This window comes from Gouania willdenowi, chromosome 5 (genome assembly GCF_900634775.1).
Source record: "Gouania willdenowi chromosome 5, fGouWil2.1, whole genome shotgun sequence".
Lineage (NCBI taxonomy): Eukaryota > Metazoa > Chordata > Actinopteri > Blenniiformes > Gobiesocidae > Gouania > Gouania willdenowi.
The window spans coordinates 29,054,770-29,081,669 of record NC_041048.1 but is presented as its reverse complement, the minus strand read 5'-3'; the positions used below and the strand labels follow the sequence as shown (position 1 = coordinate 29,081,669).

At 42.4% G+C, this 26,900-nt stretch overlaps 1 protein-coding gene across 5 annotated transcripts in view; it reads right to left on the bottom strand.

Moving 5' to 3' along the window:
• Positions 1-1,576: 1,576 nt before the first annotated feature.
• Positions 1,577-26,900, bottom strand: part of setd5 (SET domain containing 5) — an 81,994-nt gene continuing 56,670 nt past the window's right edge. For 4 of the 5 annotated variants that reach the window (XM_028447726.1, XM_028447729.1, XM_028447727.1 and 1 more), the window contains 13 exons: positions 19,893-19,970; positions 19,619-19,774; positions 19,158-19,532; positions 18,789-19,049; positions 9,469-9,586; positions 9,078-9,307; positions 8,683-8,739; positions 8,075-8,572; positions 7,645-7,737; positions 5,904-6,157; positions 5,694-5,815; positions 5,480-5,565; positions 1,577-3,587 (listed from right to left, as the gene is read on the bottom strand). In XM_028447726.1, the coding sequence (XP_028303527.1) occupies positions 3,036-3,587; positions 5,480-5,565; positions 5,694-5,815; positions 5,904-6,157; positions 7,645-7,737; positions 8,075-8,572; positions 8,683-8,739; positions 9,078-9,307; positions 9,469-9,586; positions 18,789-19,049; positions 19,158-19,532; positions 19,619-19,774; positions 19,893-19,970 (2,880 nt within the window). In that variant the 3' untranslated portion in view covers positions 1,577-3,035. The remainder of the gene's footprint in view (positions 3,588-5,479; positions 5,566-5,693; positions 5,816-5,903; positions 6,158-7,644; positions 7,738-8,074; positions 8,573-8,682; positions 8,740-9,077; positions 9,308-9,468; positions 9,587-18,788; positions 19,050-19,157; positions 19,533-19,618; positions 19,775-19,892; positions 19,971-26,900) is intronic. The other variant, XM_028447728.1, reaches the window with a different exon arrangement.

Genomic DNA, 26,900 nt, shown 5'->3' with positions numbered 1-26,900 from the left:
GCATCTAGTCAGGCTAAACTCGTGAATTGCGTGTAATGTTTAAATATCTGTGGATCCAATAAAGACACGTGTGCGTGTGGATGTGGATATAATATTATCAGAAATGCTACTATTTATTTATTTCTAGATGTGAATTGCTGGCCAGCACTGTGGACCGAAAGTCACTACAGAACAATGAATCGTCAGATGTGTTTAAAGTGTAGCATATGTTTGTAGGTAATTTATTATTTTTAATACAAGTTATCACTAATGAATTGATGTTAAGAGTAATTCTAAGAATAGCTTCCAAAGATCTGGTATTCAAGTTGTAGCTTTAAATGTGCAAATAGTGTGTTAATTTAAAATTGTATAACAGTTTTTTTTTTTTTGTCAAACATGTTTTGATGTACTTTCAGGTTGTCCAGTTTGCATAGCCGTCAAAGCAACTGGGATCTCGACAGAAAAACGAGTGGCCAAACTGACCATAGAGGAGTGGGTTTCATTCAAGATCCAATCATCGAATGAAAACAGGAAAATTGCCTTTCTTGGCATTTAATGGCTTGTTTGCTTAGAATTGTAATAAATACAAAGTTTTAAATGCCTGGGTGTGTTTATGTTGTAGTTATATGGAGGGATGTTGGTCCGCAGGCACGTAAATCCATCATAGCTCTGAGTGCACCTGTATCTTGGCAAGGTGTGGTGTGGAAGTTAAATCAAACCATTATTCGATGCAATTGATTCCACCAAAATTCCCCAGTGAGATGAGTTTTTGACAACACAACAGCACAACCTCCAGTGTGAAGTGCACTCTTACAGTAGTCAGATGTTTGAGAAAGCCACCATAGACAACACCTCAACCAACTCAGCTATAGAGAAAAAGACAGAAAGCCTTATAAATACCTTTGAAAACCCCTGCTATAGAGAATATATGGGGCATTGCCAAGAGAAAGATAAGAAACTATTGTTGTAAGATTGTATAAATATATAGTTGTCAATATGCACGTTTGTGTCATGTACACATAATTCACACAATATATGAAGAGTGATCACACATCCAGGTGTTTGTAGTCAAATTTTTTCTATGATGGATGTTACACTTTAAAGATTATTATGAAAATGGAAGTTGAACTAAATGGTAAATGGACTTGATTTTATATAGCGCCTTATCACCACACTGAAGCAGTCTCAAAGAGCTTTACATATCAGCTCATTCACCCAATCACTCTCACATTCACACACCAGTGGGACAGGACTGCCATGCAAGGCGCTAGTCGACCACTGGGAGCAACTTAGGGTTCAGTGTCTTGCCCAAGGACACTTCGACACATAGTCAGGTACTGGGATCGAACTCCCAACCTCTCGATCAGAAGACGACTCACTACCACGTGAGCCACGGTCGCCCTAACTAATCATAATTTGCCCCTGCATTATTTTTTGGGACACTATAAAGATTTGGCAGAATTAGATGCACTTTGCTTCATTTCATCCCTTCTCAAACTAGATGTGTTCATACAGTGTATGCGTGATTAGTTGCTTATATTGAACCACGGTAATATATATGTTAAACATGCATATGAAATGTCTCGATCCTGGTGGGTTTCTTTTTCGTTCTTTATTTTATCTTCAAGTTTGAGAAAAATAAAAATCAATGAATATTTTAGGGTTTATTTTAGCTGTCAAGGCACATGGAGAGAAGTTCATTTCTTGCATGCCAGTGTTTAAAAATCAAATATGATTTTATTATCAAAATGCAATACATCTCTTGCCTCATTAATCTTCTGGAGGTGAACAACTGAAATAGTTACTACTGTGATCTGTGTAAATATAAAACATCAGAAAAACAACAGAAAACAGCGCCTGGTTTTTGGAGGTGCATGAAACAGCTTGCAACCATCTGACAGAAGTTGGTCACTGACTAGACAAACATGCAACAAATTCAGTGTACTATATTTTCTTCATATGTCTATATCACATTTCTTTTGAGAGCACAAAATATCTTTCACTTAAGGTGCTGGAAAATTTTGGATCCTGGCAGTTTTATTGTCTGTTTAACATTCATGTAACATAAGTACCCTACAGTTTGTTGGCTAGAAGAGAATGTGAGTTGTAGCAACATAATAGAGGGTCAGATAAGTGGTTCTTTAAATAATCCTACCAAAGGCAGCCTTCATTCCCTGAATTCAAGTTTTCAATGAACTGTAGTGCTCAGTTGGTAAGGAGTTCCAAAAGAGAAAAATACAGCATTCTCTAGGAAGTGAGCAGCTCCCACAGCAAAACATAGCAGCTTTTTTTATTCTCGGTTTGAAAACAAATTCTAAAATTCCTTCCAAAACCTCAGTAATTAATCTTGATACAAATGCAGATTTTAAATGAAATAATGACTAAACTGTAGTGCAGCCTAACAGAATATAGAGAATTTGATTTATTGGACAGTACTAATATTTCCAAGGCCCTTTTTTCTCAAGTACACTATTTGTTTTCTACAGTCGAGTCATCTAAAAAAGTAAAGCCTACACAGATTGAGGCAGAGCAAAAACAGATGCTGACTTCATATGTTATATAAAAACAGGGAAACTGGCTATAACATGGAATGGCCCAATACGAGGTGGAATCCTGGCTCCTCAGTTACAACTTAAACATTGAAATTTTAACTGCAGAAAATGTGGCACAAACCAAATCTTAAAAGCATTACTAACTGAGGCAACAAATGACAAAAAATATAAAAAAAGAAAACCTGAATTTATGCATTACAGTATAAAGCAGCTGTTTGACAGTTGTGCAGGTGGAGAAGATAAGACCTAGTGATATTATAAAAAACCGGCTGGTAAAGACTGCAGGAGGAAACAGGGACAGTTTAAACTTGCTCTTGATTTCTGCTTTTCTATATATATTTTGTAAAAAACAAATTCTTGTTAAAGTAAAGAAGGAACGAACAAAAAGAAGAAGCAAAAACCATGAAGTAGTCCTCGAGTCCTCTACTCCCGTATTCTCATTTCACTGCAGCTTCTGGGTTTGAGGAGGAAGCCAACATATAGCTTACATTTGCATACTTGGTGTTAAAAGCTTCCTGACTGTGTCCTTACTCCAGGTCCCTGAAGAGGAGAGTGCTGGAATTGACTATGGCCAGTCCCTCGTTGTGGATAGTGTGAGGCTCTGGAAGTTGACAAAAGCCTGGTGCTTACTTGAAGCCCTGCCTGGCTTTGGCCACTTGACTTAAGGCCACAGGACAACTGATGTTGACTCTCTTGAGTGGTCAGGAGATTTGACTCTATTTTTGTCTTCCTATGGTTCCTGGATCCCATAGTTAGAAGCCCTGTTGGACTACAGCTGTTCTGAAAGCTTTCTTTCAAGTTGTGCCAACAAGTATCATCTCTGTCCCCATCACTGCTGCCACTAGGCTGGTGCAGAGAACTTGCTAATGGCCTGGAGTCTGACAATATTGTATGGGTATGACTTGGGTGGGATGGCCCGCAGCAATCCTGTGACTGTCTTTGCAGTGAGAGACAAGGGTGGAGGCCCTGGCCTGAGGGACCTCGGAATGGAGAGCTGGATGTCTCCTGGAGAAAAGATGGACTGAGAGCCTGATCATGACTTTCTGTTGACTTGACCTATACACAGACACACACAAACAATCAGTACATTGTAAAAGATAGCCTAAAACATTTATTTGTATTAATAACCTTTATAAAGATAATTCCACTGAGACAAGGTTTCAGTTTTACGATACCTGCGTATACACATCACTCTCCAAGCGCTGTGTATATGCAAGACTTAAATTACAATTTGCACCCTTGAGTACCAAAAAAAGAAATACTAAACTTAACCCTGGTAACTACAGTGCCTCTCAAAAGTACTAATACACCTTGAACTTTTGCACATTTTGTCATGTTTACAAGCATAAACAAAGATTTAATTTGAATTTTTTATTGAAAGTTCACACAAGTAACAGACAACTGTGAAGTGAAAGTAAAATGATACATGATTCTGTTATTTTAAAAATAGAAAAGTGAAAAGTAGGGCGTGCACAAGTATTCATACAGCATTTTTCTGAGTGCATTAAATTGCCTATAAAACATTCCTAATGACTGCTGAATGTTCACACCTTGCCCTAATGATTAAATAGAGGCTACCTGTGTGTAATCTACTCTTAGTATAAATACAGCTGTTCTGTGAGGGCCTCAGAGCTATGGTCGGAGTGTATTGGTCACTAAACAACATCATGAAGGCCAAGGAGCACACCAGAGAGGTCAGGGATAAAGTTGTGGAGAAGTTTAAAGCAGCGTTAAGTTATACCAAGATTTCCCAAGATTTGAACATCTCACGGCGCACTGTTCAATCCATCATTCGGAAATAGAAAGAGTATGGCACCACTGCAAACTTACCAAGACACGGCCGCCCACCTAAACTAACAGATTGAACAAGGAGAGCACTGGTCAGAAAGGCAACCAAGTGCCCCAAGATGACTCTGGAGGAGCTGCGAAGTACTGCCACTGAGATGGGGGAATCGTACTCTACACAAATCTGGCCTTTATGGACGAGTGGCAAGAAGAAAGTCATTATTGAAAGGAGGCCATAAGAAACCTTTTTGGAGTTTGCCAGAAGTCATACTACCATGTGGAAGAAGGTGCTTTGGTCAGATGAGACAAAAATTTTACCCTTTGGCCCAAACGCAAAACGTTATGTATGGCGCAAACTTAACACTGCTCATAGTCCTGAGTGCACCATCCCCAGTGTCAAATATGGTGGGGGGAGCATTATGCTATGGGGCTGCTTTTCTTCAGCAGGGACTGGGAAGACTGTAAGAATAGCTAGGAAGATGGATGGAGCCAAATACAGGGACATTTTGGAGGAAAACCTGCTAAAGTCAGCAAGAGAATTGAGGCTGGGGCGAAGATTCACCTTCCAGCAGGACAATGACCCTAAACACAAAGCTAAATCTACAATGGAATGGTTTAAAACAAAACATATTCATGTGTTAGAATAGCCCAGTCAAAGTCCAGACCTAAATCCAACAGAAAATCTGTAGAAAGACCTGAAAACTGCTGTTCACAAACGCTCTCCATCTAATTTGACAGAGGTCAAGTTGTTTTGTAAAAAGGAATGAGCTAAACATCCTGTCTCTAGATGTGCAAATCTTGTAGAGTCATACCCCAAAAGACTTGCTGCTGTTATTGCAGCAAAAGGGGGTTCCACAAAGTATTAAGTCATGCTGTATGAATACTTGTGCATGCCCAACTTTCCGGTTTTCTATTTTTTGAAAAATAACAGAATCACGTATCATTTTACTTTCACTTCACAGTTGTTTGTTACTTGTGTGTGAACTTTCAGTAAAAAAATCTAAATAAAATCTTTATGTTTATGGTTGTAAACATGACAAAATGTGCAAAAATTCAAGGTGTATTAGTACTTTTGAGAGGCACTGTAGCTGCACTGCCCCCTCTTAACATCATGATGCGTACACAAATAGCCTGTTGAGCCATGTTAACATTAAATTGGCTACCTGGTGAGCAAAAAGAGCAGGGCTGGAACTGAGTGAACTTTTCATGGGTGACCTGGTTGTTGCCTTCATCTCAAACAAATTTAGATCTAAAAAAAATCAAGAGAAATATGAGTCAATACAAGAGAGGCACAAAACTAAGAACTGCACATTTACAAAGTTCTTATTAGCAGATGTTTTTCAGAATCAGTCTTGCAGGCTTTCAACCCATTCTTACCGCATTCCTTCTCAGTCGAGCAGTCATTGCTATTGTAAATGCCCTCCATCTTGATGCTTCGCAGCACTCGCTCTAGAACCCCTTGACCTTCCCTTAGGCGTTCTACAGTGGTGGGAACCATCCTAAAAACACCCAAAAAAGATCAGCATTGTAAAGAAAATGTTAAAATTTTCAGCTAAAGAAACGTTTCCAAAGATTCTGGCTTCTCACCATTGGTTTTTTTTTTCCTGATGTGGGGATTGCAGTAGTGCACCATTGAGATCTGAGGGGATAACATCCTCCATCTGTGGAATTGAGGCAGCATGTAGAAAAGAACCATGGGGGGGGGGCAAGGTGTGCATCTGATGATGGTAATTTGATCGATGAGGCTGAGTGGGGGTGTTGCCCTGAGAGGAGTTGCTGCCAATAGTTTCCTTGGCACGACTGCTACCTTGCTTCCTTTTACGATATTCTAGCAAAGATACCTAAGGCAATAAATAACAAAGAGAACCTATTTAGCAGTGTGAGGTGTAACAAATGGCACAATCATACAATGTCATGACACAGTGTTGATTGGATCACATTGGTCACCAAAACTACACAGTATGGGCAGACTGCATGCACCAAAGGAGAGTGGTCCTACTTGAGATATCTCAAATAAAAAAAAAAAATGGTATGAAATAATTTCAAATATTAAAAGTTTGAGACTGTTAAAATTTGAATTCAGTAATATCGCTTTAATATTACTATAATCTTTACTGTTAGTAACTTGACTTGCTTTTTCTGAATGTTGAGAGAGGGGGAAAAAAAAACTTTAAATGCACCACACCATGATGCAGAGCAACAAGCATACAATGTACAAAAGGATCAAGCAAACACACAGAACATAAACACACGCTTCAACTGTTGTCAACAAGAATGAGGGAACATCTATCTTGTTATATAAACAGGAGGGAACAAAAATTAAATTTTGTGTGCAAGTATGTGCGCATTTTAAGGTTACATACTGCAACATTTGCAACCAACCATTTTAACAGAAGAAGAGAAAAGTGTCCTGTATTGACAAATACCAATGTTAAATTTGAATTATCAATCTAGAAAAAAAACTGAAACAGACTTCGCCTGCAGTATATTTTTGCACATCTGCACATTTTACCAAAAAAATCGTCAATTGAGGAGAACTGCAATGATGACACAGTAGCTAATTCTTTGCAAAAATTCTATACATTCAGCAAAGCTCTGCTTCTGCTTATACAGATCAGATGATATGATTGCATTTTGGTCATCAAAATGAAAAAAGAAAAAAAAAAAAGATACCAACAAACACGTTTTTGGATAAAAGAATGAGTTTGTAAAGATTTGCCAGTTTATTTAATGATTTACTATTAATACGCAATTTCAAATACATCACATTCACTCTAATGAAACAACATGACATCAAAACGTTTTATGAAAATAACAACATGATTGACAAGAAATAAACAAATATATATTTTAACAGGAAAAAAGGTCCAACAGTTTCTGTAGCATCAGAAAAAAAATCTGAACTTAGTTAAGACAAATATTATGTGAGAACAACCTATTCATTCAGAAGAATTGAGGATTCGTTTTTACAATTAACCAACTGAATGAGTTTTTTTCCTTTATAACTGACGAGATCTAACCTAGATTGAATGAGAACTTTACAAAACAAAACAGTTATATCAGATGGACAAAATGTATCATTTATCTTAGGGAAAGATACGTTCTGTAAATGTTCCTTCTGAATTTTATAATATAGGCCCTGTAATAAATTGTAGTAAAATACATTATGCTGCAAACTAACTTTCCATGACAATTGAAAATGTAATGTTGGTTTGGAAGAAGAAAAAGAGGACATGGTTGTTTGCACAAGTGATGAGCATTGAATGCAGATGCAAAGACAATATTTACATGCACACTTCTAAATATATAGTCATGGGGGCATATTCACCATATTTTGTACTGGCTTGTATTCGCTTCTTAGAGCTATAGCCTGGTAATCTGGCTTCCCTGTCAGGAGACTATTGGTATGCTGGTTGGCTCTCTGCCTTGGAAGGAAAGTGGAAGACACACTTGGCAAAAAGCATCAAGAGTGAGGAAAAGAGGTCGGGTTGGGCATGAGTTGACATCACTTCAGGTATACAGGAAAATAATAGGAAAAGGTTCCCTCCTTAGCTTGACACAAAGGACCAACTAGCAGCTGATTCAAAGTGATTGACTAAACATTGTGATGATAAAAGCACTTTAGAAAGTTTGGCTCCCGTTTAAATAATGACATTCTTGGCTGAAAAAACAGAACTCGTAAACATAGCGTTATTTCTCACAAAGCCCCCCCACCAGACCATAATAAATCAAGATATTCAGATGCAAAGAGAACTTGCCTTCTTTCTTTGCGGCTGGTGTGAGCTGGTGTGAGAAGGTGTGCCACTGTCTGCACAGCATCCTCTATAAAGAGGCTCCCCATATGGTGACAGGGAATCAGCGCCCATATCTCCGAGCAATCCCTGGCCACTGACGGAATTGAGAAAAGACTCAGCTGGAGACAATGCTCTTTCGGACACAGATTGCCGGTGGTCAGACGTAGCAGGGTTGTTCAGATTTGCATTAAGGGGAGAGCAGGTGTATATCAGGTTAAACTCTGTCCTGAAAGCCTGTTCCTTGTTTTGGGGATTAGAGTCTAAGGAAGGACTTGAAGGAGGAAGGAGTTGATTTAAAACGTTGGTCGCTACAGAAAACGAATTAAGGGAATCTTGTCCTGAGGCAGCACCAGGAAAGGAAAGGTCATCTGATGTCATCCCCACAGGACTCTCCAAGCTGGAGGGAAGTGATAGGTCTGTGAACTGAGGCCGAGAAGATTCATAGTATGTCTGATTACATGGCTGAATATAACAAACACAGAAAGAGAAGGTGAGAAGAAAATTATTGTTTAGTTGAATTCCACAATGTAGGATCATTTTGTATTTGTAAACTGATATAATGAAGGACAAACCTCTGGAGAAATTGAGTCTGGCCTATGGACAGGAGAGGCTTCAGGGGATGATATATTCTACCAAGAAATACAAAGCATATAAGCACCTAGCGATAGCAAGGGTATGTTGATCTAAAAGTTGTCAAGCACCTAGCGATAGCAAGGGAATGTTGGTCTAAAAGTTGTCAAATAACTTATAAATGTTCAATAAAAAAGTATACTTGCTCTGCTCCTGATTTCTGAATCCACTTTTGTTATCTTTGTTTGAACGCCTTGGCTATATTGTATAGCTTGAAAATGTGTTTTGCAAAAAAGGAATGTAACACTTTCCAAAGAAAAAGTTTGCCATGATGCTGACTTCCGTCAGAACAAAAGTTTTACTATACATATAGGGTACAAAGATGTTGTGGCCTTACTTCAAACTGCAGGGGTGTGTTGCAGCGACTGGCAGAGAGCGAGGGCAAAGGTGAGTAATTGAGGCCATCGGGTAGCAGTAGGCCACATTGAGTATGGAGCAAGGGGTGGAGAGAGTCCTCGGGAAGTGGTGGTGTGATAGGTGATAAGGGGCGAAGCAGTAGGTCCAAGGGTGCTTGTGTAAATTCGGTTTTATACTTGGAGCGGCGCTTTTTGAATGGTGCATTTACATCTGTGGTTTTACAAACAAAGGATGAGAGATAAAATTAGCACTTGGAAAAAAAAAACAGATTTCCCTCCACTATCAAAGAAAAGTACAAAAGGTTGTAAAACAAACAATAGCAGTTAAAACTGAATTGCTTTATGATTATATGAGATAGTAGAGGTTTATACCACAAGATGGTGGGTTAGGGGTAGATCTGCTACTGTTACTTTGCTGTGAGGAAGTAGAGTCTGTGCCATCCTCCATGCTGGCTGAGCAGCTCTCATCCTCTACCTGTTTGATCCACCTCTGCATCAAAATAAGACAAATGCATGTTTTTACTTGGGCTATACAATAAAGAAAATATTACCTCTGCTGGTTCCAAATGGGGAGAAATACATTTTTGATACACTGGTATTAGTGTCACTATTAAACAGGGTGACTACAGGAAGGAAGAAGTTATATTTAAGACTTTTAAAGACATTTTAATACCACCTTAAGGAAAATGTAAGACCAAACTGACGATGGAAATGCAGACCATAGGGAAAATATATAATTTTACAAATAAAGGCATTGATGTCAGTCAATAATATACAATAAGGTAAAATTAAAATAATCACTTGTTCAAGAACATTCTTCAAATGTTTTTGTTAATGTGGAAAGATAACAAAAATATCAACATTGTCCTAAATGATATTCATTGTAACACAATTCTCACAACATTTATTATCAGTGGACAATAACCCAGAAATCAAAATTGACTGGAACCTGTGAGCAAACCAAACGCCAAGTGCTTTTATCAGATCCTTAACCGTGTAATGCCATATGTGGAGCTTTGATCTAAAATTAGGCCTTCTAAAAAAATGTAAATAACTAGACCGGGTATTCAAGCCATTTGTCATCAAATTGGCAACAGACTTATTGCGTCACGTGAATAAATGACGGGGCAAGATGGAATGGGATGAGAGGAGCGTTCAGATCGTGCTCAGCAGAAATTCCTGTGGTGATGTGACTAAAGCACATTTAAGACCTATCTGAACAAAATTTAAGACAATTTAATACTTTTTAACCGCGGGCACACTGTTAGTTACTTTTAAAACTGTGTGGCAACGTCGGCTCCATGTAAAACAAATACAAAATCCCTCTCCAGCAGAATGTATTATATGTGCCACAAAAGCAAGGTTTCTCTCTAAAAGCATGTATTGCCGTATTTTTCGGACTATAAGGCGCACTTAAAATCCTTTAATTTTCTCAAAAATCGACAGTGCGCCTTATGTATGAAATTAACTACTGTGCTTCAACATACTGAACTGAAAAAGTGAGTGTATTGTTCTGTATTTTGTGTTAAACCTGAACAATGTTGAGAGTTATTGTTAATGAGTTGAGTAAAGTTTGACTTATCTGACTATTTTTTTTCGCTTAATGCGTCTTAATAATAATAATATTAATAATAACAAACCGGTGCGCCTTATAGTCCGGCGCGCCTTATGTATTAAAATACACCCAGTCAGGTCCATTCATTGATAGTGCGCCTTATAATCCGGTGCGCCTTATAGTCCGAAAAATACGGTAACACATTGCAGGTGCACACCTGTTTTTAAATACACTGTCATTGTAGGACAACTGAATCAAATTAAAAACCAATAAACTGAACCCCAAATTATCACTTGAAATTTCCATGTCTAGTAGGTATCGGAAGTGGGTATTTTTGTTTGCAAGCAGTTTTAAAACATTATTATCCCAGAAGGAAAAAAAATGGTTCCTGTTCTTTAAAGCAAAAATAAAGTTCTATTTTATAATATTTCATGAGATGTCTCACTATGGGGGACACATTCCCTGTAGCCCTCAGAAGCATTTTTCTCAATTCGCCAAGCCCTGATTGGCTGGAAAGAACTGTCCATCCGCCAGCGACACTCTCACCCTTTAAAAGAGGGAGGGCGGACGTGCAGTTCCTCATTCAAAAACCTCTTCGACAGTCGCTGGTAAGTATAGATGCATTGCGTGGACCACAACAGGTCAAAAAAGCAACCAGTGCTTACCTTGCTCTGCTTGGTTAAGTGCTGCTCCACTAACAGGTAAGTAAACCTCAGAGCCCCAGCTCCGACTGCCGGCTCTTCTTCAACACTGCCGCGTTGGTCCTCAAGCAGCTCTCTGCCAGAGTTCCCGAGCTCTGCACCGAGCCAGGTCCAGAGCTCCCAGACATCAGCACAACTGCTGTAGTATCAGGCCCAACCCTGCCCTCGACGCCTCTGGGCTCCTGGGCACGTTGGCCTTCTGAGGTGCTCTCACTCTGATGACCGCCCCGCTCCGAGCTCTGTACAGGTCCAGAGCTCCACGGCCTCAGCACACTAGCTGTCGCCCCAGGCTGCCCTGCCCTTGATGTCTCCAGGCTCCCCGGCATGTCGGCCATCCTCTCGAGCGCTCACAACAGTGAACAGCCTGGCCAAAAGCTCCATACCACCAGTATCTTTGCCTCCAGACACAAGCGAGCCAGCTGCTGTCTTGGACTAATATGCTGCCCAGGACCCCTTTCTTCCTCCTTACGGTGCTTCTGTTGCAGCGAGCGAAGAGGACACGACCCTTCTGGGCTCTGCTGCTGCCCATGGCTCAGCATGGAAGAGATTGTCTCAAACTGCCCCCCAGGGTCCGCTGTACAAGACACCGCGATCAGCCCCGCCTTGATGCAGCCTCAGCAAGGCCCGCCCGGCTGGCCCGGAAAGCTCCCAGCCTCGGACGCTGCTGCGCCGGCACAGCCTGCTCAGCATACACAGACAAGGAGGAAGGAAAAGGCGGTCTGTCTGTCCACAGTTTGCGGCTGTCCCTCCCCGGTTTGCCGGTGTAATACACACTCAGGCCCAGGGGGACTCAGCCCGTGTATTACAGGAGGTGATTGGCTCTCTGCTGAGCAGAGGAGCAGTCTATACTATTCCGCCCACACAGTCCCAGAGTGGGTTCTACTCCAGGTATTTTCTGGTCCCCAAACGAGGTGGGACAGGCATTCAACCTATTCTGGATTTGCGGGCTCTGAACAGCTTTCTCAGGAGGTAGAAGTTCAGGACGCTTAGGCACGCCTGCCTTTTGCACCTGGTGCGTCAGGGAGATTGGTTCACGTTTGTCAACCTGAAGGATGCATATTTTTACATGCCGATATATATCCCCCTCACAGAAAGTACCTAAGGTTTGCTTTCCTGAGGATATGCTATGAATACCGTATGCTCCCAGCAATAGCCCCGTTGAGGAGGCGGGGCATCCACTTGGCCACCAATTTGGATGATTGGCACAATCAAAATCGGAGGCCGCAGAGGACACGCGCAATCTGTTACGTCACCTATCTGATCTAGGATTTGTAATAAACGCAGAAAAGAGCATGTTGTCCCCTACAAAGGAAACTGTCTTTCTGGGACTGTCCCTGTGCTCTCACCGCATACCTCTCGGCGCAGCGGGTGGAGACATTCAGGACATAACTTGTGCTGTTTTGAACTGGTAAATCTGTTCAGCTCAGATTGTGTCTTTGGCTACTCGGCTGATGGCTTTGGCCATCCACATATCCGCCTTGGCCGCCTCCACATGAGTGAATTCCAGCTGTGAGTGGCCTCTCATGGGCTCAGCCCTGTGCGTCATGGCGCACGGAGGGTGCTAGTTACGCCGGAGTGCAGCGCAGCTCTGTGCCGCTGGCGGACCTCAAATTTCCTGATGCGCAGTGTCTCCATGGGGACTGTGACTTCCAGGAAAGTGATCTCCAGCCTGACGGACTGGGGTGGAGTGTGTGAGGGTAGGTCTGTGAGGGGCTGCTGGGGCACAGACCTCCGTCGCTATCACATGAATTATTTGGAGATGTCAGCGCTGTGCCTCTCGCTGATCCACTTCTCTCAGGGGACATCATGTCTTGGTGAGGACAGACAGTACCACGATGGTAGCGTATATCAACCGCCAGGGCGGCTAATGCTCCCGTTGACTGCTGCTGGCACGCGAACTGAGGATGTGATCATCTCTTCTCTCTGAGGGGAATGGAGGTTTCACCCATGGTGGTACAACAGTTGTGGGCCCGTTACGGACGGGCCGAGGTGGATCTGTTCGCTGCGGAGAAAAACACGCAGTGCGCATTGTTTTTCTCCGTGTGCGGAGTGTATACTCCCCTTTGCGTAGATGCATTAGCACACGCCTGGCCGCGTGTGTTATTGCTTTATGTGTTTCCCCTATTGGCCCTCATACCCCCCACTCTATCCAGGGTGAGGGAGCAAGGTCATGCGCTGATCCTGATGGCTCCACATTGGCCAGCCATGCACTGGCTGGCAGAGATTTACCAGCTGCTGTGCGCTTGTCTGTGGTGGCTCCCACTGTGCAGGGTGCTGCTGTCACAGGCGGGGGGAACAATCATCCACGCACACCCAGAGTGAATGGAGCTGTGGGCTTAGCCCCTGAATGGCTCCGTCTGTCAGAGGTGGGACTCTCACAGAGTGTGATCTCCATCATACAGAGTGCCCGGGCCTCTTCCACTAGATCGTTGTATGACTGCAAGTGGAGGGTTCCATTTCATATTATGAGTGAAACATCTCACTCATATTACTCATGGAACCGGGGTAATGTGTATAACCTAAAGTTCTTCGAGGGCTGGTGCCTCCAGGAGTGTCACGTCCTTTTTCAGTGCCTGGTGAGGGTGATATAATTCCTGCAGGGCCTGATTGACAAGCGCAAAGCTGTGAAAGTGCATTTGGCAGCAATCGCAGCCTGCCATGTGGGCTTTGGGGATAAACCTGCTGATCGGCCGTTTTATGAAGGCAGCACACAGGCTTCACCCCATGTCCTGACCACTGGTTTCACCGTGAGTTCTGGTGGTGATTCTCATAAATGCTTCGTAATAATGAATTATTATTAATTAAAGGCAGACTACAAACTTTCTGACCTAAAGAGTTGACCCGTATGAGTTATTTTACATGATTCCTCATGCCAATATACAGCGCTTGACAGTATCAATGCTCCGAGCGGGGCTTCCCTCTTGAAATACCGCCCATGTAAGTTTGGAGAGACGGAAGGTCTTTGGCCAGGTCATGTGACCTGGAGAATGTATCACTTTATGGCAGTCACGTGACCACAAGCTCAGATCTACTCATTAAGCTAAGGCTCTTGCTAGTATTTTTTCGCCTGTTCGACTCCTGGTCATGGCCGAGGCAAGCAAAAAGTTTAAAACTACTTCTGAGGAGGCTAAAAAGATGCCATTGAGCCGGCCACCTCCGCCAACCCACCTTTCACCTGGTGCCGGACACCGCACCGTGCACGTTGGATCGGCCGTCCCCTGGTGAAGGGGGCAACAATGGCGACAAGGCCAGGGAGTAGAGGGGGAGCACCATCGACACAGCAAGGAGGGCCGAACGACAGGCCTCTGGTGGCAGGGAGAGGAGGGCGGCGGCGGTGGCTGCTCCTCCAGCCGAGGCGCGAGCCGAGCCCCGCTTCACACTCCAGCGCTTAGAGCCAATCCTTATCCCAAAGTTACTAAGCAATGCCTGCATGCCGGTGCTTTGGCTTGCAAGAGTCGAGGTCTGCGGCTGCCTGACGGTCTGCATGCATGCACACTCGAGTCAAGGTCTTGCCACGTCCTGGACCTTGTTCAGGAGAGTGTCTGTTCTGGACATTGGCGTGGCGAGTTGGACCTCACTTCTCACATTTGTCCGGTTTTACATGCTGGACTTTTCTACTGTCCTGATGTATAACGGACTCTACCTTGCGGGCTGGTATTCGCTCGATAAGCAAGTACAGGATCTGCCATATCTAATAGTGAGACATCTCACGAAATATTATGAAATGGAACTTTAGGTTAAGCATATAACCCCGGTTCTATGAGTAATATGATTGACATGTCTCACCAGACAACCCTTCTTGCTCGAACAAGTGAGAAGAGGTGTTTATTTTGAATCAGGAACAGCACATCCGCCCTCTCTCTTATAGAGGGTGAGAGTGTCCCTGGCGGGTAGACAGTTCTTTCCAGCCAATCAGGGCTTGGCGGATTGAGAAAAGTGCTTCTTTCTTATTTTTTTTTTAATGGTGGTGGCTGTGGACAGGGGGAATGAGTGAGTGATAATACCTAAAGCAGGTATTTGGGATAAACGTGTCTAAAGTTAAGCCCAGTATGAGTTTTATCCCACATCCCAAGGTGTGCCAGTGCATCGTAGACCAGTATATATGCAAAAACTGCTACCGCAAACCCAGGAACTGCCCTGGGCCCGCAGATGCAGCCAGGCCAGCAGAAAGAGCGGGGGCCAAGGAGCCCCAGGCCACCCCCCCATGGCCGAGCAGCCCACCAGACGCCTCCGAGACCCCAGGCCGAGAGGCAGCCACCGCCCCCAACACACACATCCGAGGAAGCCCCAAGCAGCCGAGCACCCAGCGCATCCCGCCACCGACCCCAACCCCCAACCCCAAGGCCCCCCGCCAGCATCTCGCCCACCCCACCCACCCACAAGAACTCAACCCTCCGAGCGGAGGGCCCAGAGAGCCCCCCGCTCGAGACCCCCGCAGAGGAGCCAAGGCCCACGCCCAGCAGACGGCCAGAGCCGCACCGAATGGGCAGCCGGCGGGCCCAGAGCCAGCAGGGACCGGACCCCAGGCCAGAAGGACCCGGAACGGAAACAGGGACGACGACCATGCCCATAGTCGCCGAGGGCACCAAGGGGATGCTGCAAGTTGCCCTGCCGGCCCCCAGGCGCATCGACCAAGCACCCCGGAGCGCGCCAGAATGCCTTTCCTTGATGCGGCCCATGCGCTGAGCCCTAGACAGCCTGACCCACCCCTCCACCAAAGGACCCAGCCACACCGCAAAGCCCGGCTCACAGGGCGCCGCCCAAGCCGGGGCCACCTGGCACCGCAACCGCAGGCATGGTGGGGCCCGCAAAGAGAGCCCCCATGCCCCCCAGAGACCCACCACCCCGCCAAGCCCGACCACACCCTCCCGATCTCTACACGGCGACCCAGCCATCAAAAGAGGGGCGGGGCCCCACCTGACAGGCCTGAATGCGTGAAGATACCCACCACCCTGTTAAGAAGAAAAGTGCTTCTGAGGGCAACAGGGACTGTGTATCCCATTGTGAGACATCTCACTTATTCTACTCAGAACCGGGGTTATATGCATAAACTAAAGTTTTCTGTTTTTACTAAAAAATTAAGATCCATGAGACCAGCAATTTGGCCTATCAAGATTCAAAATCATGGATTCAATGATTTTGTTTTATTGTCATTGTACATGGACAGAACTAAATTATTCGTGTTACGCTCTTAAAAATATATAAAGAATGTAATAAAATAGATAAGTAACAGCTTCAGGAAAAAAAGCTGTTCCTAATAAGAGTGGTCAAGTTGTGATGTTCTACAGCCATCTTTCTGAGGGGAGGGGGTGTCAAGAGTCAAGAGTGCGTCTGCGGCAATAAAGGGCCCATGTTAAGCTAAATCGACTTTTCTGTGCTTTAAACATCATAAAAGTGTTATTTGGGCTTCATACACATGCATTCCCATTTTGATGACGACTTTGAAGCATTTCGGCGTCCTGTGTTATGTATATATTTTCTACAGTCTATGTACGTACCAGAAAGCACCCAGTCCCCACGCTCTGTTTGTGTTTATAAAGCAGCATGAGCTCGGCTATGGAGTAGGTGGGAGGAAGGCGGGCCGTCCTCTCTGGCCCTATGTCACCGTGAGGTGAGGAGGAAGTCAGTGTCCTGTCTATAGACACGCCTACTCATGAATATGCATAAGTAGGCCGCAAATCAGCCTGTTTGTGTAGAGTTGCTGTGTGTCCTGTTTTCCAGAGTTTTAGCCCTTTGGGAAAATAAACCTCAAATACTATGTTTGTGGGGTTCCTAGAACAAATGGAGATAGGTGGAAAATTGCACGATATGGGACCTTTAAGGTGCAGAATACAATGTTGAAAACCGCAGAGTAGTCGGATATAAGAGTACTTGCTCTCCAGGTGTTTGAATGCTGAGGATCCCACTCATGAGGCAGACAGTGAGTGTGTCATTTAACACTAAATCAGTAGCTTTGAAGCAGTGGCTCTTCCTTACCAAAAGTTTGTGTACCAACCTTTATTTACATATACACAAGCCTTTTTCATGTGTGACATATCTTTAAAAAGTTAGAGTGACGGACTTCTTGGTAGACCATAGCTAGCAGTGTATGAAATGTCAGTCATAGAAAAGCCGATTACGTAGAGACAAGTTTCAGCCTCCTCGGACCTTCCTATAATTTTTATGCTTTTTTGAAATTGTGTGAAAAAAAATCTCATGCTCACAAGTAGGTGGTACTGTGTCTACAGTCAGTTATTTTTTTTTACTGGTATGTCTTAGTTGTGGTAAAGTGATCATCAAGTTTCACATCAATTAGACCATGTACAGCAAAGATATTACATATTTACTGTTTCAGGATTAAAATGGCGATCTCAACCAGAGTCGAAGGCTTGCCACGCCCACACTGTGTGAGATACTTTCAAGATCTATTGACTTATCAGTTCTTTGGTGATGTGCACAAGTTTCAGGCCTCTGTGGTGATTCCTTCTGGAGCTAGAAGCTAAAATGTGAGTCCATTAAATTGGATTAAAAATTAATTCTGATTAAAAATAACAGGTTTTAGAACATGGGTTATAAATACTTTTTTATGCGTCTCAATCATCATCTGGATTGGAGCGTCAACACAGACGCTATCTCTAGTGTTGTGGTAGTCGAGACCGGTCTTGGTGACTGCCACCTCACTGTGGCAAATGGAATTCTCTGTGGTCTCCCATCCAACTACTAACCAGGCCCAGACCTGCTTAGCTTCCGAGATCTAATGGGATCGGGCAATGACAGGCTGGTATGGGCACGTCTATAGACGTGAATGGCACTCAATGGGTTAAGAATGAGCAAGCCATTTTCCAAAATAACTGATTGTTTGCGTACTCCCTGGTCTCTAATCCAGAACATGACCTGCTCTGGAGCAGTTAAGCCGTTCAGCAAAAGATTACCCCTGTAAGTTAACCAGAGGTGTCGTACAGGACACAGGCTTAACAACTTCATAGTATAGGGCTCTGGAAATTTTGTTGCTTGGCCAGGTTTCTGTGAATCATCTCATGAGACGCACCCAGCCTCAGCAGGTCCAATTTGTTGTCCAGGGAGCAGACATTGGCCAGAAAAAGGGATGGGGATTGATAGAGGTGAGCATTCACCCTCAGCCTTGCCGACAATTCACTTTGCTTGCCTCTAGACTGCCTGCTAACACAGCATTTGCTCTTGCCTCCAAAATTGCACTTTGCTACACCAGTCTGGTGTTTTTAGGAGCTGTAGCTCAACAGCAGTAACAGACTGTTGAGCCCGTTATTGCAAAACCATCCCATATTTTTAAGTTCTGTTTGGCTATCAAAGACTATAAAAGTGGGCTTAACCCTGTGAGATCAAGAAGCAGCTACACAGATACGCACTACCATCATTATATATATTTTCATCAGTACCGGTACATAAAAGCTTTAAAGTTTTAATGTCTTGTGTGTTACCTTTTTGTAGCAGCCATAAGTACCATCCATTTGAAGTGGACGCGGGCGGCGTCTTTCAGGATTGAAGGGAGAGCCAAATCGAACATAGTGCCTGGGTGTGGTGCAGATAAGTGATGAGTGGGAGAGGCCTGGAAGCATATTGAGGGTTGTGGCCAGCACAGTGGGGTCAGTGGTTATCCGCAGCGGTCGCTCAACAGGCATTTCTTGATGAACTTTCTCCCCTCCAGGAATCTTGTCATTTAACCACTCTGTCACCAGATACTAGAAAAAAAGGTATATGTCAATGGTTCCCTCTGCATTGGTTTAGACTTGACAAAATGCCAAACGCAACTGTAAAAGAGGTTAAAACGAAGGAGAAAAAAACCCAACCTTCTTGGTCTTAGGGAAGCGCAAACTATTCCTGTTCATACAGTTCAGCCCCTGACCATCTCCATCTAGAAGATCAGTCCCAAGTCCACTCTCTCCAGAGACATGTTCAGTGCTGAAAGGACCCTGTGATCCCTCCTCATCTAGAGCAACGCTATGATCAACACATGTTGACGTTAAAACTGCTGCTGCAGCCGCTGCCACTGCAGCTTGTTGAGCAAGTGCTTGACGTTGACGCCTAGCACGCAGAGAGGAATTTGATCGATAGCGAGATATCCGGCTTTTCGGCCGAGGCTTGGTGGATCTGGCTGGTTTGGGAGGAGCAAGTGGGCCTGGCAGATTTGGTACTAAGGACTTTTCATCAGCTAATGAAGCTTCCTGTAAAGAGGAAAATATATTAACCAGTTACATGACTTAACTCTTCTTATAATAGACAATATAAACAACTTGTTTTTTTTACTGACCATGACATAGGTGGTACGCCGTGTGCTGACCCCAACTCCAGTGTTGTGGAGTAAAGGGGTGTTCACTGTAGAGCTTCCTGCCCCACTCTCAGCGTCTCCACTATCCTCTTTTATCTCTCCTCCACCACCACCACCTCTCCTTTTCCTTTTCTCCTCCTTCATAAAGACAAACATTGGAAAACCGCAAGGTAAATATAAGTTTTTCATTATCAGAATACTATCATAATAGTAAGGATTTTTTAAAAATACTGTACAGATAAAAGCATAAACATACTTTTTTGTGTACGACTCCATTTTCATCAGCTGCTCCATTCTCCCCCTCTTCCTCATTGACTTCATCCAGCAGTTTCTCCTAATTGCAAAGACAAGCCAAACTGTAAAACATTGCTTCACTATCCCATCAGTGATTGAAGGACTACACTTGGTAATCGACTGAGAACATCTTCTGTAACACCAGACTCAATAAAGGAAAACAAAACCATGACCCACAGCATCACGGCCAACTTGAGTCTTCTCCTATCACACAAGTTTTTCTTTACAGTTTAATTTAAGCACAAATTAATCTTAAAGTGCAAGTCATTGCCTTTAATAATATTGTGTGCATTTACTAAGCATCTGAAAACATCTTCTGCTACTAAGGTATTATTTTAAATGAAAACTTTCTCTTAACAATTTTAGGTAAATCAGCTCATTACTCCCAGAGAAGGCTGCAAAATTGTTTTTTCATTGTATGATTTTTTTCTCACATAGAATAATGTGTCACCAACTGGTCACTGGCAAGCTTAAGTATGTTAAAACCAATAGTCCCTCTTAAAAAAAGCTGAAAAAATATTGGATAGGAAATCATTTTCCTCCCATTACTGCCATTCTCCAGAAATACAATATTTAAAGTTTTGATAGTTTTAGAAAGTTTAAACTTGCTTGCACTGTATGTATATAAGATCCTGCATGGACTTGCGCCACCGCCTTTGGGTGAGTTCATTATGCTCAGATCCAGCACCAGTGGGAGAATAACCAGAGCCTCCACTAGAGGTGACTGTGCAGTACCGCACAGGTACAACCTATATTAATCAGATGTTATCATTTGGATTGTTGTGATAATGTGATTCCTTCTGACCTGCCAGGGACTGCAGATGGAAAGTAGCCTTTGGCTAATTCTGACATATTTACATTTAAATGTTAATTAATATGCATTGTCCCTTTTAAATAAATAAATACTAGATGCGCACACATTGTGAGGGGGCTGTTCAACTTTTCGCCTATTGGTTGATTGGCGAGCACACTAATGGCAGGCAGGAGCCAACGCAAGCAAAACCACTTCAAGTCAGGAGATTGTTACAGAGCTGATGCGCTTAGCTGATGTGGCAGAAGGAAACACTGTCAGTCAGGGCTATTTACTAGGGATTTCACTGAGATGAACATTCTTGACAGACACCGAAAATGAGTAAAATAAGACTGAAAAATGAAACACTGAAAGAAATTATTATGCCAATTATTAGTACCATTATTATTAGGATGATTGTACTTGTACATCGTAATAGTACCATTGCTATATTTGTGTACTAGGGGTGTGTTGAAAAAAAGATATTCTGATTCTGAATTGATTCGCATATTAATTCATTAAGATCGATTTAGACGTACAGGATCAATTTTTTTACTTTTTAATTTTTTAATGCATTTTCCCCTGGTGAACGTGAAATTAAGCTCTCTTTTTATTTGGTCCTCTTGAATCCTGGTTCACTTGTAATCCAGTGGGTGGCGGTAATGCACTAAATCATAGTTTGCCAACCTCCATAAACACTCAAAAAGAAGGAGAAAAAGCTCAAGTTAGTTGGTCCACTTAAATCTTGGTTCACTTATAATCCAGTAGATGGTGGTGAATGCACAAAATCATTGTTTGCCTTAAAAACCTTAAAAGAAGAAGAAGATCTCAATGAACATGGCGTCAGACAGTGGTTAAAGTCAGCCTATGCGTTAGCCAAGCCGAGGAGTGGAACCTCATCTTGTACGTACTACTACAGACAGAAGTTGAAACTGACCATCGTTCCGCCAGCCTAGCTGAAATGATGACAGTGGCGATAGAGGAGTGGGGGCTGATAAGAAAAGACCCAGCTATTGTGACTGACAATGCAGCAAATATGGTCCGTGCGGTTGGGATGATGAGGCCCGGCTAACCCACGTCGGCTGCTTTGCACACATCATCAACCTTGCCTCGCAAGCCAGTCTCAAACTTATTGGGGCAAAAAAGTATTAAGTCAGCCACCAATTGTGCACGTTCTCCCACTTAAAAAGATGAGAGAGGCCTGTAATTTTCATCATAGGTATACTTCAACTATGAGAGACAAAATGAAAATTAAAAAAAAATCCAGAAAATCTCATTGTAGGATTTTTATTGAATTTATTTGTAAATTATGGTGGAAAATATTTATTTGGTCAATAACAAAAGTTAATCTCAATACTTTGTAATGTACCCTTTGTTGGCAATGACAGAGGTCAAACGTTTTCTGTAAGTCTTCACACACTGTTGCTGGTATTTTGGCACATTCCTCCATGCAGATCTCCTCTAGAGCAGTCATATTTCGGGGATGTCGCTGGGCAACACAGACTTTCAACTCCCTCCAAAGATTTTCTATGGGGCCTAGATCTGGAGACTGGCTAGGCCACTCCAAGACCGCCACTCCTTCGTTGCCCGGGCGGTGTGTTTGGGATCATTGTCGTGCTGAAAGACCCAGCCACGTTTCATCTTCAATGCCCCAAAGCATGTTGTTACCACCCTCATGCTTTACAGTAGGTATGGTGTTCTTTCTCCTCCAAACACGAGTTGAGTTTTTACCAAAAAGTTCTATTTTAGTTTCATCTGACCATATGACATTCACCCAATCCTCTTCTGGATCACCCAAATGCTCTCTAGCAAAGTTCAGACGGGCCTGGACATGTACTGGCTTAAGCAGGGGGACACGTCTGGCACTGTAGGATTTGAGTCCCTGACCGCGTTGTGTATTACTGATGGTAGCCTTTGTTAGTTTGGACCCAGCTCTCTGCAGGTGATTCACTAGGTCCCCCCATGTGGTTCTGGGATTTTTGCTCACCGTTCTTGTGATCATTTTGACCACACGGGGTGAGATCTTGCGTGGAGCCCCAAATCGAGGGAGATTATCAATGGTCTTGTATGTCTTCCATTTTCTAAGAATTGCTCCCACAGTTGATTTCTTCACACTACGCTGCTGATAGGTAATATTGCAGATTCAGTCTTCCCAGCCTGGTGCAGGTCTACAATTTTGTTTATAGTGTCCTTTGACAGCTCTTTGGTCTTGGCCATAGTGGAGTTTGGAGTGTGACTGTGAGGTTGTGGACAGGTGTATTTTATACTATGTTATTAATACAGGTAACGAGTGGAGGACAAAGGAGCCTCTTAAAGAAGAAGTTACAGGTCTGTGAGAGCCAGAAATCTTGCTTGTTTGTAGGTGACCAAATACTTATTTTACAGAGGGATTTACCAATTAATTCATTACAAATACTACAATGGGATTTTCTGAATTTTGTTTCTCATTTTGTCTCTCGTAGTTGAGGTATACCTATGATGAAAATTACAGGCCTCTTTCATCTTATTAAGTGGTTAAGTAGGAGTACTTGCACAATTGGTGGCTGACTAAATACATTTTACCCCACTGTGTGTGTGTGTGTGTGGGTGTATATATATATATATATATATATATATATATATATATATATATAGTGAGGCACATCGAAAAGTTCTTTCATCGCAGTACAACAGCCACCCACGTCCTCAAAGAAAAGCAGGAGCTACTGCAGCTGAAAGCACACAAGCTCACAATTGATGTTGTGACCTGGTGGAACGCTTTTTGGGGCAGCAACCTGCAATCTCTAACGCTCTGCTCTAATCGAAAATCCGCAGAAAGGAAAAGGAGCTGTGCAGACATTCTGGGAGGGGGATTGGTCCTTACAGTCATCATTAACTACCAATACTTCATTAATTTACTGTTGAATGTCAATATAATACTAGTAATAATATGTTGCATAACTTTTCAGTCAGTTCAGGTAACCGCTCCAAAAAACGGTTTTAACAACATTAACCCGAATCGACTCGATAATAACCGATTCTGAAACTGAAACTTTTCATTATTTAGAAGAGACTTTAGTGCCTAGATACTGAAATACAGTTGCTCCGCTGACACGTAAGCCCATATCCAGACACTACTACAACTGACCGCAATGTTTGCTCACGTCATCACATCATCCTGTTTCGGACAAAAACAGAAATTGCACTTTGAGTACATTTTCAGCACATCACATCTACTGTATCTGTGGTAAACCAGACTCGCAGACATTTAAATCACAGGGCAGCTGTGGATCAGGTGGTAGAGAGGTTGTCTTGTGATCAAAAGGTTATGGTTCTATCCGAGGGCTATAACAGTCTATGTGCTGAAGCATCCTTGGGCAAGACAATGAACCCTGAGTTGCTCCCAATGGGCGACTAGCGCTTTGCAAGGCAGCTGTGCTCCATTAGTGTGTGAAAGGTTGAATGAGCTGATATTGTATAAAGCTGTGGAACTCAGTGGTAATAAAGTGCTACATAAATCAAGTCCATTTACCAATGTAAGGTTTCAAACACTTAAAAAAAAAAAAGGTGTATCGATATATTCAAATGTAAATCATGTAAATAATAATGATAATAAATAATTAAATCACAAATTGCTATTGGGGGAGCTAGGGAGCAGGTCGCGTTTTAGGACTTGCTCTGCTGGAAATCTGTTTTACATAAATACTTTGGTTTAATAATACATTTAATTAATTGTTACTCTATAATAAAACCTGTGTTTTAATTGTCTTTCCTTATTCATATTGATCTTCTCTTTTTACCTTTTGCTCATCATCAACATCAGTGGCCTGTTTATATGATCTTCTAGGAGCCTTCACAGTATAGATTGAGACACTTTTAGTTGTTATCTTTAGCCTTGGTGGGATGAGGTGCCTTATACTTTGCTATTAGGATGATCATACTCACTTTAGTATAGCCATACACATTAGAACAGAAATGCCTTTCAAACAATGATCCCATTGGGAGAAGTGGGAGGAGGAACTTACAACTGTAATCCCTGAAGATGTATGGCAATCTGTGATAGATAATATATATTTTTCTTCAATTTGTTTAAGACATAGGGTAATTCAATTCAAAATTGTTCACAGATTACATTGGTCAAAAGTGAAACTGACAAAATTTAAATCTAACCTAGACCCCCATTGTGATCGCTGTGAAACTGAGCTAGCGACTTTATCTCACATGTTTTGGTCCTGCTCAAAACTGACACACTTGCAATATTTGGTATTGTACCTCAATTTTCTAAATTTAATCAAGAACAAAAAGATGTGATCGTGTTTACTACACTTATTGCCCGAAGGCTTATACTGCTTAAATGGAAAGACAAACGCCCTCCATCGCTTAGAATCTGGTTTGCTGATCTTTTGTCTCATCTAACACTGGAGAAGATACGATATTCTATAAGAGGTTGTGTCAGTAAGTTTTTTACTCTCTGGCAACCCATCTTGGATGAAATCAAACAGGTGGATCCCTCACTTATTCTATCAGAATGATGTCGTATTCATATCTCTACTCTATTGGTTAAAATATTTTATTTTTTTTTCTTCTTTTAGGTGCAACAGGGTGGGAGTGTTCTGCGGGAGGGGGGTTATATATATATATAATATATATATATAATATATAATATATATATATATATATATTTAAAAAAAAAGATTGTTGTATTTCCTTTTCTTCTGTTTTATATCATGCCTACAATAAAAACACTTTGAACAAAAAAAATAAAAAATAAAAAAGATCAAGCTTTAATAAAAACAAACAAAAAAAACTGATTTTCACTTTGGAAATGAATTAAGGATGATTGGGTTAATTGGAATTCATGGCTGTTTATTTACCAGTACCAGTCTGAACTGTGGAGACCTTGGTACAGCTGTTTGTTGTAAACAGTGGTGCATTTCCTTTTTCTTTTCTTTTTTAGAATGCTGGACTAAGTCTGCAATAAAAGATTGATGATGATTATAAAATAAAATATGTCAACTGCAGCAGCTGTAAACCTGTAATAACTTCGACCAATGGAAAAAAACGAACCGTTTTTTTTTCCAATCACGCCTCCCTGTTCGTTCTCAACACCTCGCGTGCACGAGCCCACACTCAAAGCATGTCACCGGTGACGAACTTAAAACTGCGATTTTTGTCACGTTTTATGACATATGAGAAAATTTAGTGTTTACTTACTGCTGAATGAGACATGAGACGACAAAGTTCCGACACAACACAAACGATGAGCTTAGATGCGCAGCAGTAGCCCTGCTCCTGCACGTGAGTGAAGGACGGAGCACAAAGGGGAGGGGGGAGGAGGATGAAGGCGGAGCCAACCGGAAAGCTACATTCAAAATCATGCGACTTTTCAAAAATATCCTACCCTACCTTTAAGTTTTCCTATGCTTTTCGGCACAGATTACAAACAATGTTACGTTATTACCTGTATTTTTGACTACTGCACTTTTTTAAAAAAAAACATTTGTGCAGGTAACTAGTTTCACTTCATTTTTTATTGATTATGCAATATGATGGTACTCGTTGCCTGTTAGTTCAATTAATTTGAAAATGTGTTATTTGTCATCATTATTTAGTTGCAATTGGCACAGGTGGGACTTCAAAGTTCACCTTCGTTCAAAGTCGGGAATACTCAAAAAGTTTGATAACCACTGAGTTAATGTAAAGTAATACAAATGCACAGTTTTTGTAACTGCCCACCACATGGCTGCTCCAGTATATGTGAGAAACCTATTTTTAAATTGATTTATCCCCTTATGTACAATAATTTGGAGACTGCCAACATTTAAATCGCCATAACTTCTTCAAATATTCTTTGATATCCAAGTAAGTGTCATCATTGCAAAGCTTAGAAACCGTACTTTCAGAAACTGGAAATAACTCAAAACACCCCCTGGGCGACTTGTAATGGTTTTCCTATTGCGTGTCACATATACCCAGTGTGCGATTTGCCTGTGGGGATGGTGGGGATTTCACCCCATCTGGTTTACAACTCCTACCCTCAGCTGAGAGGTGAAGTTCTCATCTTTACAGCTTACATTGGCTGCAGACGTGAATCATTAACTGCCATAGCTTCAGCAAGCCTGTGCGTAAAGTTGACAGCACAGAGAGGTACAGACCAGCCAGCCTATGACTGCGAGGCATACATGTTAAAAAACAGAATCC